General features: G+C 33.9%; 1 protein-coding gene and 1 long non-coding RNA gene across 7 annotated transcripts in view; both read left to right on the top strand.

The window, feature by feature from the left end:
* Positions 1-4,782: 4,782 nt before the first annotated feature.
* Positions 4,783-11,097, top strand: LOC129746940 (uncharacterized). 6 transcript variants are annotated; one of them, XR_008737417.1, is made up of 4 exons: positions 4,783-7,341; positions 7,438-7,868; positions 8,652-8,970; positions 9,033-11,097. It is a non-coding gene; the product is annotated as an uncharacterized LOC129746940 (long non-coding RNA). The 6 variants fall into 6 exon arrangements; XR_008737416.1 differs by having other exon boundaries at positions 4,783-7,645; positions 7,704-7,868; XR_008737418.1 differs by having other exon boundaries at positions 4,783-7,868; positions 9,033-9,189; positions 9,537-11,097.
* Positions 11,098-12,770: 1,673 nt separating this feature from the next.
* The window catches only part of LOC129743413 (ER membrane protein complex subunit 4), a 22,460-nt gene continuing 21,468 nt past the window's right edge, over positions 12,771-13,762 (top strand). Inside the window, exons 1-2 of the mRNA XM_055735447.1 lie at positions 12,771-13,321; positions 13,398-13,759. Coding sequence (XP_055591422.1) covers positions 13,266-13,321; positions 13,398-13,759 — 418 coding nt within the window. The 5' untranslated portion in view covers positions 12,771-13,265. The remainder of the gene's footprint in view (positions 13,322-13,397; positions 13,760-13,762) is intronic.

The following is a 13,762-nucleotide window of genomic DNA, read 5'->3' as shown; positions in this document are numbered from 1 at the left end:
AATGCTATTGCTACTACTTTTAAGATGGCTGCTTATTAACACAATTTCAGTTATTTCTCTTTTTGTTTTTTTTATTATTTAGAATATGAGGATTTTTCATCCTGTGGCTTATTTTATGATAAACGAAGAATTTTGTTTTATAATTCCAAAATCAAACCAAATGTTTTGTCGATTTTTATATTTTACTTATCTATATCTTCTCGATACCTTTAATATCGACATATTTTTACAATCCTAGGTAATTTTGACAGCATGTATAATGTACTTGTGTCTATAGACACAGTATACTTCCTTCCCTTAGTTGTCCACGTGGCATGTTACTTCTTAAATCTTGTAACAAAAGTTTTTTTTCTTTCCAGTTGAAATTCAAGGGATTTTGAAAATTTTGAGAACCCTCACAGCACAAGGAAACACGAAGCGTGCCGATAGCAGACTTTCGCCTTTAGAGAACATGTGTGGCGAACTAATTCGGTGGGTGGACGTCACAGACGAGCAAAGTTGGCCAGATCTACCGATTTGCATATTGTGTGACGCTCCCCCACTGAAATCGGGAAATTTTACAGTGCTGGTCCATGGATCACCGTTTTTCTGCGGCCCTAATTTTTCCAATGCGCTAAATGTTGCCTTAAAATCATTTAAGGTATTCGCCACCCCAGTGCCTCCTATACTAAAAAAAATTATTTCCTTCTTCGACATAATTATTTTGAACATTTCTACCAATAGTCGAGTGATGGCAGTTAATAACTTGGTAAAAAAATTTCAAAAAGCTATGTTAATTGAAAATCAAAATTTATAAAATTTTAATTGTTGGTTATGTTAAGATTAAACATTTGTTAAAAAAATGAAAATTTGAGGTCTTTAATGTTTTATTTCTTCCGAAAATTTCCTTTATCTTTGCAATAATAATAATTGAAGTGTAACCGTCGGTTTGAATTACTTTTATTAACGACCACCAGATGTCACTACCGTTAATTTTCCAAATGCCAATTTTAATAACTGAGGTATTTCTCGACGAGAAATATTTCAATTATTACACGCTGAAAAATAACTTTGTGAGTGGGCACGGTGAAGCTTGAAAATACATGAAAAATAATAATTTTATATTTTTTTCATTTCTGAGTGCACAGCTTCAAAATAAGCCGGCTGAACAGAACATTCCGTCGTAGGGATCGATGGGAACGAGCCTGACAGTTCTTGGCACTGCATTCATCTCTGCTCATTACGCCAGTCATTTCTGAAACAAAAAGAAGTAAACACGTAATAAATATAAAAAAGAATAATTAATAATTGACCCACTTTTACCTATAAATCTCACTTTAACTGGAAAATAAACCGACTTTTTTCTCCTCAGTTCCTTAGAGCATTACCGTTTGCCACTGCAATGGGATTCTTCCTAGGCTGGGGGAGGAAGACTGAATAAAAAAAGAAAAAAATATTTCTAACGTCAAATTTCTCTCATCAATCTACCGACCAGTGCGAAGGTTAAAAATTTTACTTTCTTATTTAGTGATTTTTAACAAAACTTGTTTGATGCTGAAAAGCACTTGTTTTGCATGAAACAATGATTTAATTAGGTTTTGTTTTGCTCTGGCATATTCTTGCATGATCAGGCGTATTGAGTCGCTCAAATTTCGTTAAAGTTTTGAAGCTGATAGATAAAAATGGTTTGATTAATGGTTGTTCTAAAAACAGCCAAATCTAAATTAAGTACCTAAACAACTGAGTTACATGACTCGCTACACGAAACTGATCATCTAAAGCAAAAAATTTGAACGATTACAAATCTTTTCAACAATTGCTGGCTTTTTGCCGAACAGTAAAAAAACGATACAGAAAACGATACAGCAATCAGTCTTCCTCCCCCAGTTCCTAGGCAATTCCCGCTTTTTTTTCTTTTTTTATTTATCGTTTTTGATTCACACGTTTATTGTAATAACCTCTTTTCCGTTTAAAAATAAACCAAATTTAAATTCAAAGTAGTAAAAAGGGTGTGTGTGCAAATAACAAATTTTTTAATTTATTTATATTCATTTATTTTGTGTAAGCTATAGACAAATCTGTATTTAAAATATAAAATAAAATAACAAAACCGTTTTGTAGAAACGACTCCCCATTCTTTTTCTGCGTGTACCAATAATACTGCTAGTTATCTGGTTCATAAAGCTTCATCGGAAAGTACAAAATTATTCTGATTATTGGTCCAAGAAATTCACTTTTATGGGTCTTATTTTGTGATATTGTGATCTTAGAATTTCCAAGGCGGTCACACGGTACCAAGTACTTATTTCTTGTCCAAAATCATCCAGCACACCTGAATTAATCCCAGATATTGTCGCTGAATCCCCAAACCGGAGTTATCGTCAATGAGCGCTGGCGACATTTACTGGCGACACTCACTGGCGACAAGTTATTATCAGGACGTGTACAACTTCGGGTGTGTTCTTATACCAAAGATTTTTTATTTTAAAGGAAAGTGCCGCAAAAACAAAAGATTTTTTCTTTTGGTTTTGGTATAAATAAAAAATCCTTTGGTTCAAATGCATTTTCCTCTGTTTCAAAGATTTTTTCTTTTGAAAAATCTTAGCATTTATTCATTGAACCATTTTCCATTTATTCCAATTGGAAGATTTTTACCCTGTTGTTTCGAAGTTCCTATTAGGAGTTTGAATAATAAAAAGATACAATTTTAGTTCTTAAATTCTTTTTTATTCACAAACACATAAAACACTGGTTCACTATAACCGAGTAGGGTCCTTGATATCGTTGACAAAATTTCGCATTCTCCGTGGGCCGGTCAATAAACTTCCGAAAGCCACTCCAGCTGCTGGCTGGTCCGACTGGTGATTGCCGTTGAAGATTGGGCCGAAAAAATACGACCGCGGGATTTGGGGAGGTGTTACTTTGCGCAGCTTTCTCCATGTTCGAGAGACTTGGAAATCTATCCGTCGGCCGTGGTCCTGTAACTATACAAGCGTTTTAGAAAATCTTGAATTCACTTAAATATTCAGTATTTATTAACTTACACTTACCATTTTGCATCCTGAATCCTCCTTATTTATAGCTTACTCCGATTCACTGGTTTGATTTTTAAAACGAGCGGCCGAACTTTATTCGATTTTTCGGTTTTCTGTTCTTCTTGCAAGTCAATGCAAAATATCTTCTAAGTTTGAAGTTTTTGTTTCAAAAAATTATTCTTTTCAGTTCAAAACATTTTTCTTCGGTTGAAAGAAAATTTACTTTGTTTCTAAAGAAATATGCAATTGAACAAATTTCTTTTGAATCAAAGAATTTGTTTGAAATCAAAGTCCAAAGTTATTCAATTCAAAAAATTTATTCTTTCTTTCAAAAATTATTCTTTTCAATCAAAACTATAATTCATTGATTCAAAGAAAACAGGAGCTGGATTCAAAAAAATGAATGTTTTGAATCAAAGTCAGATTTAATTCGTTCCAAAATTCAAGTTTACTCTGCGTGAATACACGGAATCGTCCATCTTGTGACAGGCAATCGTAATCATAGGCATGGTAGGCGAACAATTCGCAAAAAGCGCTCCGTCTCCACCCCCCACCAATGAGAAACTTTTGATACTCCTTTCCTACTGTTGCTCAATATGCAACCACCCGTAGCTGTATAGGCACGCTGGTTATTACTTTACAAAAGCGTTGCCAGTAATGATATTTCACAACGTCGCTAGTTGGCAAGGTTGCCGATCACCAGCGCGAAAACTTCGGATTTCAACTTCAATGACAATATTTGAAAATGGGCATCAATTCGGTTTAATTGCAAGATAGTGCTGCCATCTATGACTTGAAACTAGAGAAATAGCGTTTGACTATTTAACAACATAAGTATTTTTAAATTTGAAGCCTGTTTTTTTTATTCAAATTCAGCATCAAATCTATGTTTCGTCAATTTGCATCATACTTATGAATGATAATGGGGGGGTTTTTTTAATTTTATTTTTTTTCTGGAATTAATTATCCAATAGGAAGAGAATTCCATAGAATATTTTTCTCGTTTGCCAGTAGACGGGAAACAATCATATCTTCTTTGGGTGTAGCCATGATATTCTTGTAAAATATACACTATCCTGAGCAGACTTTGATGCCTGAATCGATAGCAAATAGTAACCGAACATATACCAAAATTAGAGCATAATTTAGTATCGTATTTTTCCCGATGCCAAATTTGGTTTCATCGAAGCATCAATACGTTCAAAGATGATGTCTATCCAATACCTAAATAAGGCATTGAGATAAAAATTAAAATAATTTTTGTTAACTATTAGTATTGTAACTTTTGTAATTTTTTCATTTTTTTTTTCTAATTTTGTAACAAAAATGTATTTGTAATTTTTATAAATTTTCTTATTCTTGTTATTTTGGTAATTATCGTCTTGTTTGTCATTTATGACCAAGTGGAGCGTTATCTGGGGAATGTGGGATGTCCGAGAAATTCGAGAACAGTTGCCATGGACCGAGTGAGTTTCAGGAATTATGTTCGTCAAATAATGTCGTGAGACGGAATACTACGAAAATAAAATAAATAATGTCATATTTATAATTTTTGGTATTTTTATCGTTTTTTTTGTCATTTGTCATCATGTTATTTCATTAAAAAATGGTCATAGTTGATTTTTTAATATTTTATTTATTTCTGTAATTGTTATTTTTTGTTGTTGTTGTTTTGGGCCCTTTTGTTATGTTTTTAATTTGAGATGTTCGTCTTTTTTATATTTAAATGGTTCTATTGTTTTTATTTCTTTAAAATTTAGTAATTTTTTAATTTTTTTGTTTTGTTTTGAATAAAATTGTTATATTTAATTATTTTTGTAATTGTTTTAATCTTCAATGTTACAAGCATGGTTTTTCTGTAACTTCTTTATTTGGAATGGCTCATACCTTGAGGCATGGTATGTCTACAATGGTTTGCCTAAATCTGTGTATCACTATTAAAAAAAGGGACAGGGATTAAGTTGGAAACATGAATATGAGGCTGATGTCATGCTGAAGCTACAAGCAACGCAACACGTTCACACGTTCCAATAAGAAAGCGTTGCAACGCATTGGGATGTCATGCTGGCGCGACATGTCGCTTTGAAATTCCCTACAAATCATCACTTCTTTACATCTGATAATGCTTTGAATCGTTTCCTTTCTTTCGGGAACCGTCAAAAACTTATCAGATCCTATCAGATCATGCTCGGATTGCAAGAATGCCGTAATTTGAACCGACAAAATTCCTTGTTTGTTTTTGTGGGAACCAAGAATTTCTGAAAATTTTCTTGTCGATTCAGGTATTATTTAGTTTATTATCACAAATTTGGACGGATCTTCGAATTATTGTGGTTAAAACCCGAAATCACTGTTTTAAAACGAGAAAAAACAATATTCCCATTGGATTTCCTACTTGTCGCGCTACAAAACCCTGGCATCAGCTTTGTCGCGCTTTCCAATGCGCTCAGCATGACACACGGAAAATAATAAAAAGGTAAAATTTACCGAGATAAAAAGGTGAACGCTCGTGAAAGCCAAAAAGGTAACTTCTACCTCTTCGAGGTGAAACTCACCTCACAGCGAGGTAAAAGTTTACCTGAATTGAACTGGAAAAAAAGGTTCAATTCACCGAGAAAAAAAGTGAATCCAAAAAAGGTTAATCTTACCTCGTTGCGAGGTTAAGTTGACCTGGTTTGAGCTAAACAAAACGGTACAATTCTCCTCGAAAAAAGGTAACAATTTGCCGAACCCGTTTATTGAGGTTAAGCTGTTTTGTCATTCAGGAACAAGTTTTGTTGTGTGCCTAATATGTGAAAATCGGAATAGAATGGTAAGTGTTTTCTTAGATATCATTTAGTTGTGCTGGTTCTCGTCATAATACATTGCTTTTGTTTCAGATCGGCACCGGATGACGGTGTATTCCACGTCATCCTCCAGCCGGAAAAGCCGAACCTGACCGGATTAGTCGAACGGAGGGAATCATGAATGTACGCAACGCAGGAGGATTCAGCGACCATGGCGGCTCAGAAGAACGCGAAGCCGAATTACCAGTTCCTATTTATCTCCAATAAATATAATTTTTGAATGAATTTTGTATTTTGTTTATCCTTTGTACTTATTGAAGAACCAATCAAACCAACCAGCATTTACCTTTTAAATCAGTAAATGGGAAAACGGTATTATTTACTATTTTGCTAGCTGAATGTGAAAAAGGTAGAATTTACCTTTTTGCTAGGTGAATTGAAAAAAGGTAAAATTTACCTCGAAAGAGGGGTGGAAAAAATTCACCTCGCAAAAAGGTAAATTTTACCTTTTTTTTATTTTCCGTGCAGGTGTGCGTTTTTTCCATGGAGATCAAATGAGAGCTGGTTTGTCGGGTGAACGTTGTGTTGAAGGTTGCGTTGCTTGTCGCCTCAGCTTGACATCAGCCTAATAGACGAAGATCAAAAGCTTTGGAACAGAAGTATTGTTGTTATTGTCCGTTTTATTATTTTTGTCAGAACTATTGCCATTCCACATAAAGAACTGCTTTTTATTTTACCATCTAAGTGTAAAACTTCTACCTGTTTGGACGTTAAGAAAGCTCATTAAAATTGTAAACAAATGAAGAAAAAACATTCTCGTTCCCTGCACAGTAAACGAAAACTACCGAGTTCGGTAATTTTTTTTACAGAACCTGTTCTGTAATTCGAAAATTTTCGGTAATTGATCGATCTGACGTCTTGTTTTTACCGAGTTCGGTAGATCGATCCTTTATTTAACGAGGCTCGTTTATTTTTATGTAAACAAATCGCTTTGCCGTAAATTTTCGGTGAAAAAACACCGAAAACTGTAAATTAGTGTTGCTGTCAACACAAACGTCAAGTTTCGAGCGCACATTTTTTGCAGCTTTGAGCGCAACCGTCTCTTTTTGATAACCGCGATGTATTAGTGGCGTCCCGCTTGCGCAAAATCAATTTGAAACGTTTTTAATTTTTGCATATGCGCAGGGGGTGCTTTCAATCGAGCAGTAAAGTTTCGGTATCACGTGTTTGTAGATGATGTTGGGGGTCAAAATGTTCAACCGCTGCGTGTTGAAGTTTATTAAGACCATTAATTGTGATTGAAAAAAGTGAATCTAATGTGTCAAACATCTTTCGGTGACTGTTTAAAACCACATTCCACCAGTTATTTAAAAAAAAAACCTCAAAACCACAATGGTAAAAGAGCACCAGGCTCTGTAATTTGACTTGAATTCCTCAGGTTCAACAGGCAAGTTCAGTACGGTAAAGTAATCTGAGGTTTTCGCCTACTTTTTAAATTTAAGACCAAATAACCCGCCTGACACTGATGCTGATAATAAGTGGTAAGTAGGAAATTGATAACGAAAATCAAAGTAAACTTTGAACAATAAATGAGACGATTTTGTTTTGTTCGCGATGTTTATGTATTTCTGTTTTAGTTTTGCGTTTCCGAAATTTAGGTTGTTTTGGATTCATTTCGAGGACGGCTGTTCCATTAATCTTAACTGTAGGCAGATAAACAACCAAATTGAAACGATGCAGTTTGGAAGTGCAGGAAACAAATTTGAATTCATCCGTGGCCTTCATGGAAAATACTACTTAATACCTCAAAAAACCTTCCAATGGAGCTCTTTCGTTTATTTGCAGGTAATTTTTGTATGACTTTTCTGTGTCGTAAATTTATTAAAATAATTCATTCTTACAGGAACCGGAACATTCTGCTTACCAGCTTGGTTAAAGTTGGCTGAATACCAGTTGGTGCCATTATCGATGACGGATCTATGGTTGGAGCTGATGCCAATGCTGTTATCAAAGTTATCATCGCAGTTATACGAAAGCTATTCGCGCTTCTAAACCTTGTTATTATCTGGTAAGCAAAAATTATAAGACCTTTAATCACTTTAAAATACCAAAGTTAAATTTACCATCAACACGATCAAACTGTCGCTCTCAAAATTTTCTTGTATTTTAAGCAACTTGTTTTCAAATGGTCGAGTATAAGTATTTCACAATTTTATTTATTTTTCAAAAATTTAGATTTACAATTTCAATAGAATTCCCTCTTTCAGTTCCCCTTTAGTTTTAAATATTTTGGGACAGCTCATTAAAAATAATTTAAAGTGAACAATTCATTTAAATTAATTTTAATGTAACATTTAATACCATTCGAACCATTTCACTTTTTTTTTTTTTTATTTATCATTTGCTCTAGCAAACCAGAAAGGTTCGCGATAAACACATCAATAAAAGCATTTTTATTACCGCTTTCATAAAAGTCTAGTTTATATTAAAACTTTTCTTAGAACTATATTTTGATTTAGTTTTTTTATTGTTATTATGTTTAACAACTCTCTTCGAGGACTTACCTACCACAATGCCTTTTTGAAATTGTGCCTATTCAGACTTTTCGAATTGACTTTAATATCATGATGATTATTATGAAACATTGTCTAAACAATTATTTTAAATTTGACATTGGTTTTTAACGTAAAATTTCCATCTTTTCCAAATGACTTGGATTGTACAATTACCATCATGTTTAAATTCGACAAAAGTAAACAGTTAAATTATTTATGTACACTATGCCATTATGAATAATTTCAATTTCATGCCAAACTCTAATTTATTTTGCACTTTATTATTTTGCGTGCAGTGAATGCTATGAACGCACTCCAATTTATTTACCACTTTAGAACGATTTTTCGTGGCCGGATGAGTATAAAACCGCTCGTGTATTGTCGAACCGCCCGCTTAAATCTTCCTGAACAGGACAAGCAACTCGTGTGCAGTGGCCAGAATTTGGATGTCAACATGAAGGACAGAGGTTTTGTGCGCAATCGAATTGGGCAGATGACCGAGATGGCTACATATATCGATCGAATTCAGAGACAAATTATCCTGGGAAAGTATATGACGCTCTGCGTAGTGCTGTTGTAGGATGACCATAATTTTGCTGAAAATCACGAAAAAAGGTAAGTTTTCTATTCTTAAAACTTCTTGTCATGCTAAGTACAATTCCATGTTTATTTCACAGAACAGTTAAAGGATTCGAAGCTTACTTGAACATTTCAGGATCCGATAAGGAAGAATGTTAATAAGCTGCCAATATGAAAAAGGAAATATATATAGTTCGGGATTTCTGGAAATCCGAAATGCGAGCGTCGATAAATAATTTTAGCATCCGTCGTTAGGTGAGTAAATATTCTTGTTCATTTTTTTCATTTACTTACCTACTAGGGTAACGGACTTATTTTAGACCAGAGGACCTATTTTGGGCCACCTTGTCTAGCTCTTTTATAAAGCAACTTATCATGAATTTTCTTGACGAATATAGTTGAAGCTCGGGAACTTAATGTATTGCATTAATTTTTTTTCACATTTGGTTGCTTTATAAGAGAAGAGAGCTAGACAAAGTGGTCAAAAATAGGTCCCGTGGTCCAAAATAAGTTTGTTACCCTATTTACTCAATATTCAACAGTAAACTGTTCCTATAATACACTTCAATTGCTTGATAATTTTTTGAAATATTTGTTTGCAGCTAAACGCTAAGCCATCTCACAAAGGATTCTCGGTTTAAAAAGTCTGTGCCAAATCAAGTCTGGTAAGCGAAAACGACTGTATCAACGTTAAATACCCCGCAATGGCTGGAAATAGGACATGTCGTAGGAACTGATTAAGTGCCATACTCATGAATTTCCAATCGGGCAACAATATAAGGGATTTTTCAACAGGAGGTGTTAAATCGTTCAAATTGTACAGCTTAATTCCTTATTAACTGACACTGAATTATTTCATCGAAGAGGTTAGATTCATTATGGCAAGGCTTGTGAACATAATCGACATCGACCCAGTGTTGTGAAGAAAGTAGGTAACCAAATGGCACTGCGTGAGCCAAGACTCATTAGGGATCATCGGATTGAAATCAAGCCAAATAAACATCCAAGTGCTGCGCCAAAATCCGATGGATTGATGACCGATGTACTCTGCCGAACAAACCTGCGTTCGGTAAGTAACAGGTTTGAAAATTCCCATCTTCAAAATTGTTAGTATAATTTTGATATTTTTCGGGTTGGAAGTATTTTTTTGCTCACATAGAAAATTAAAACAGGCATATATTTACACAAGTAAAATAGCAATATTCAGTTTATGTTATAAAATTATATTATTTATTCCAATACACGTGAAAGGAGAATTAAATGTTCATTCGTCTTAACGTTCAGAGTAGGAGACATTCATACTATTTAGCATGTTGCTACTACATAAATGAAGGCGTTTAACACTTCAGATTGCCATTATGAATATAGCCTCCGCTGGCAGATAAAGAAGTACTGTCAACATTATGAATCTTTGTATCGGTTTTTTAAAAAAAGGTAGTTTTATTGTATCGATCATACTTACTTATACAAATAATATAAATTTTTTAGTACAGCACTCGCTCGTGGAACGGATATTTTTTAAATCAATTTCTCTTGGTGATCGGACGTTTTGGCAGATGAAATCAGTCAAGTTCAGTTCATTTTCTACGTTACTGATGGTCCTCGGTCCAAAAATTAATTTTTGTTCCTTTATCATTTTATTACAGATGGATGTAAAGAATTCGATCATCGATGTGTATGCTGATAGGATTTGCTCAGCGCTTGTTAATGAGAAAAACTATGCTCCTGCTACAAAGTCAATTCCTTGTGGCCCTCAGTTTTCAGTTTCAGGAAACACAATGAAAAGATATTTAAACAAGAATGGAAATAGAGATACAAGGAAATTATTTTTGCTCAAATAATTTAAGGAAAGGTTTGTTTTAAGAATTAAATCTTAGAGTTTTATCATTTCTTGTACGTTATAATTCTAATTAAAAAGTCGTCAAATTATTAATAAAAATAAGTTAAAAAATATCTTCGTTAATTGATTTTTTTAAAGCATATCCAAAGTTGGTATCAGTTTAATACTTAGTTAACAATACCTAATGGTTATCAATCGAGAAGTTTTATCTACTTTAAGCTGGCCATTTAAAATATTTACTTGTAGAATTACTTTGCTATGTTTGGCTTTAAACTGAATCGTATAAGCCGTTTCTAATAAAAATTATAAAAAAAATTCTTTTCTTCCAGGTCATTACACAATACTATCTATTTTTGAATTTTATGTAAGATAAAATAGATAAAACAAATTTAAGATTTATTTACAATTATTTACAATACTTCAAACATAAAGCGTCTCGGAAGACAGAAATTTTTAGAAGAATAAATTTTTATGGACATAAATTTTAGTTAAAATTGCAATTTGTGATAATACTGAACGTTTTTTAAGTTTGCACTAAAGCTTTCTGATTTGAAACTGAGATAACGTTTGACAATCAGTATTCTTAAAAATTGTGAAAATCCACAAAAATTATGTCCATGAATATTTTTTTTCTCTAAAAATTTATTCCTCCGAAAGCTCATATCACATTAATTTCGAACAACGCTGTTTCATATCTGTAACGATCTAAATTTATGTCTAAACAGATGTTTTATTTTTGTGCGTCCAATTTGACATAAATTTACATCATAGATGATATAATATTAGGTCGAATATGCTTTAATATTTATATCTGAGGAGTTATGGCTTGAAGCGTTTCTGTTTTCTTCCATGTAATTTTATGCCAAAAATGATGCTTTAATTTTGTGCATCAAATTTGACATAAATTTACACCAAAAAATTAATAATATATTAATTTAATTCCTATTTTAAATTTTTTAGCTACAGTCAATTTTAATTCATTGATTTTCACAATTCTCAATAAGGCATGGATCCCGATGGGAAGGTCGAAATCCTGAATTACCGATGTGGTTTATTTCGCACAGCACGAACTTCGATGTGAGATAACACGAGTCGATTCCAGAAAGTGCTCCATGCAAAAAAACGTCGTTTTAACTGAGCCTCTAATGCTCATCAGAATGGATATGTTTCGCTTGTAGTGTCGTCTGAAAATGCCAATAATATTTACTGAAAACTGTGAAACGTTCGTAAATGTTTACCGAACATCGTAAAACATTCGGTAATTTCAGTTTTGGTGCACGGCGTATAACGCGAAATGATTCGAGACTCGAGTCATCTCGCGTAATAATCTGTGCATCATAAACTCAAATTATCGAATATTTACGGTGTTCGGTTAAAACTCCTAAATTTGGCAGTTTTCGGTTAATATTACTGGTATTTTCAAACGACACTACAAGCGAAACATATCCATTCTGATGAGCATTAGAGGCTCAGTCAAAACGACGTTATTTTAGCATGGAGCACTTTCTCGAATCGACTCGTGTTATCTCACATCCAAGTTCGTTATTTTGGTAAAAATAAAAAATACCCATTTTTCGGTCAAAAATACCGATTTTTCGGTAAATATTACCGAATTTTCGGTAGTAATTACAGACATATCGGTAAAAATCACCGGATTTTTGGTAAATATTACCGAACTTTTTGAAGTTGTCTGGTAAAATTTACCGGTAATTCGGTAGTAATTACAGATATTTCGGTAAACTCTACAGATTATTCGGTAAATATTACCGATATTTTACAGTTTTTTCGGTAAAAATGATCCATATTTCGATTATAATTACGGTATTTCGGTAAAAATTTTAGGGATTTCGGTAAAAAAATTTAGGGATTTCGGTAAAAATTTTAGGGATTTCGGTTTGAGTTTTAGGTATTTCGGTAATAATTACAGGTGTTTCGGTGAACTGTACCGGTTGCTCGGTTCATATAACCGAGCTTTATAGTTTTTTGGTTAAAAATGACCGACCTTTCGGTAATAATTAAAGACATTTCGGTTCAACAATACCGGTTTTCGGTAATATAACGAGCTGTCATGTTAACAACTGTCAATATTTTGACAGATGATCTGCCGAGTTTTGGTTATTTTTTACCGAAAAAGGTCCGTAATATTTGACAGCTGTCACTCCTCGGCCATGAAAAAATTACCGAACAGTTTAACGAACTCCACATGTTAGGATTTCGGTAAAATAATTACCGAACTCGGTAATTTTCGTTTACTGTGTGTACTTTATTGATTTTTTCTTCTGGTGCATGTGAAAATTTCAATGACTGTTCGCGACATTTTCTCATAACCACCCTGTTGAGGAAAAAATTGTTTCGTTTATACTTCGTAACCGGATGTTAGTCTCGTTAATTAAATTTGACTTTGTGTGCTTTTCATTTCTTCAAAAATCAGTAAATTCAGCCTAATTCTGACTAAATACATTATTTTGTGAGTTTGACTAGCATTCTCGCAATGGCCACCAAAACTCCAACCAAAAAGTTCAAATGGCAGCTGGATTTCGCGTCCAAGTGAGAACCAATCTTGTTTTCGAAAAACAACAAAAATGGAGCACCTAATCCGGTCGTAATTTTTTTTTTCGTTTAGATCACGCAACAGCTCGGATCTGCCATCACCACCGGGATTCAACCTATCCGCCGGTCAGTTGCACAGCGAGGTTGCCCGTGACAATGACCAGAGTCATTTAATTCTCAAGAAATCGTGGGACATTGCGTTGGGACCCCTGAAGCAGTTCCCCATGAACCTGCTCATCATGTACATGTCCGGTAACTCGATCTCGATTTTCCCGATCATGATGGTGGTGATGATGTTCATCCGGCCAATTAAGGCCATGCTCTCGACCGGGGCAACCTTTAAGGTAATTGAGGGGGTCCAGGCCACGGGGCAAAAGTTTGTCTATTTCCTCGGAAATTTGGTCAACATCGGGTTGGCTCTGTATAAGTGTCACAGTA

The sequence above is a fragment of the Uranotaenia lowii genome, chromosome 2, assembly GCF_029784155.1.
Source record: "Uranotaenia lowii strain MFRU-FL chromosome 2, ASM2978415v1, whole genome shotgun sequence".
In the NCBI taxonomy this organism is placed as follows: domain Eukaryota; kingdom Metazoa; phylum Arthropoda; class Insecta; order Diptera; family Culicidae; genus Uranotaenia; species Uranotaenia lowii.
The sequence above is the reverse complement of the archived record's forward strand: the minus strand, read 5'-3'. Positions and strand labels throughout refer to the sequence as shown.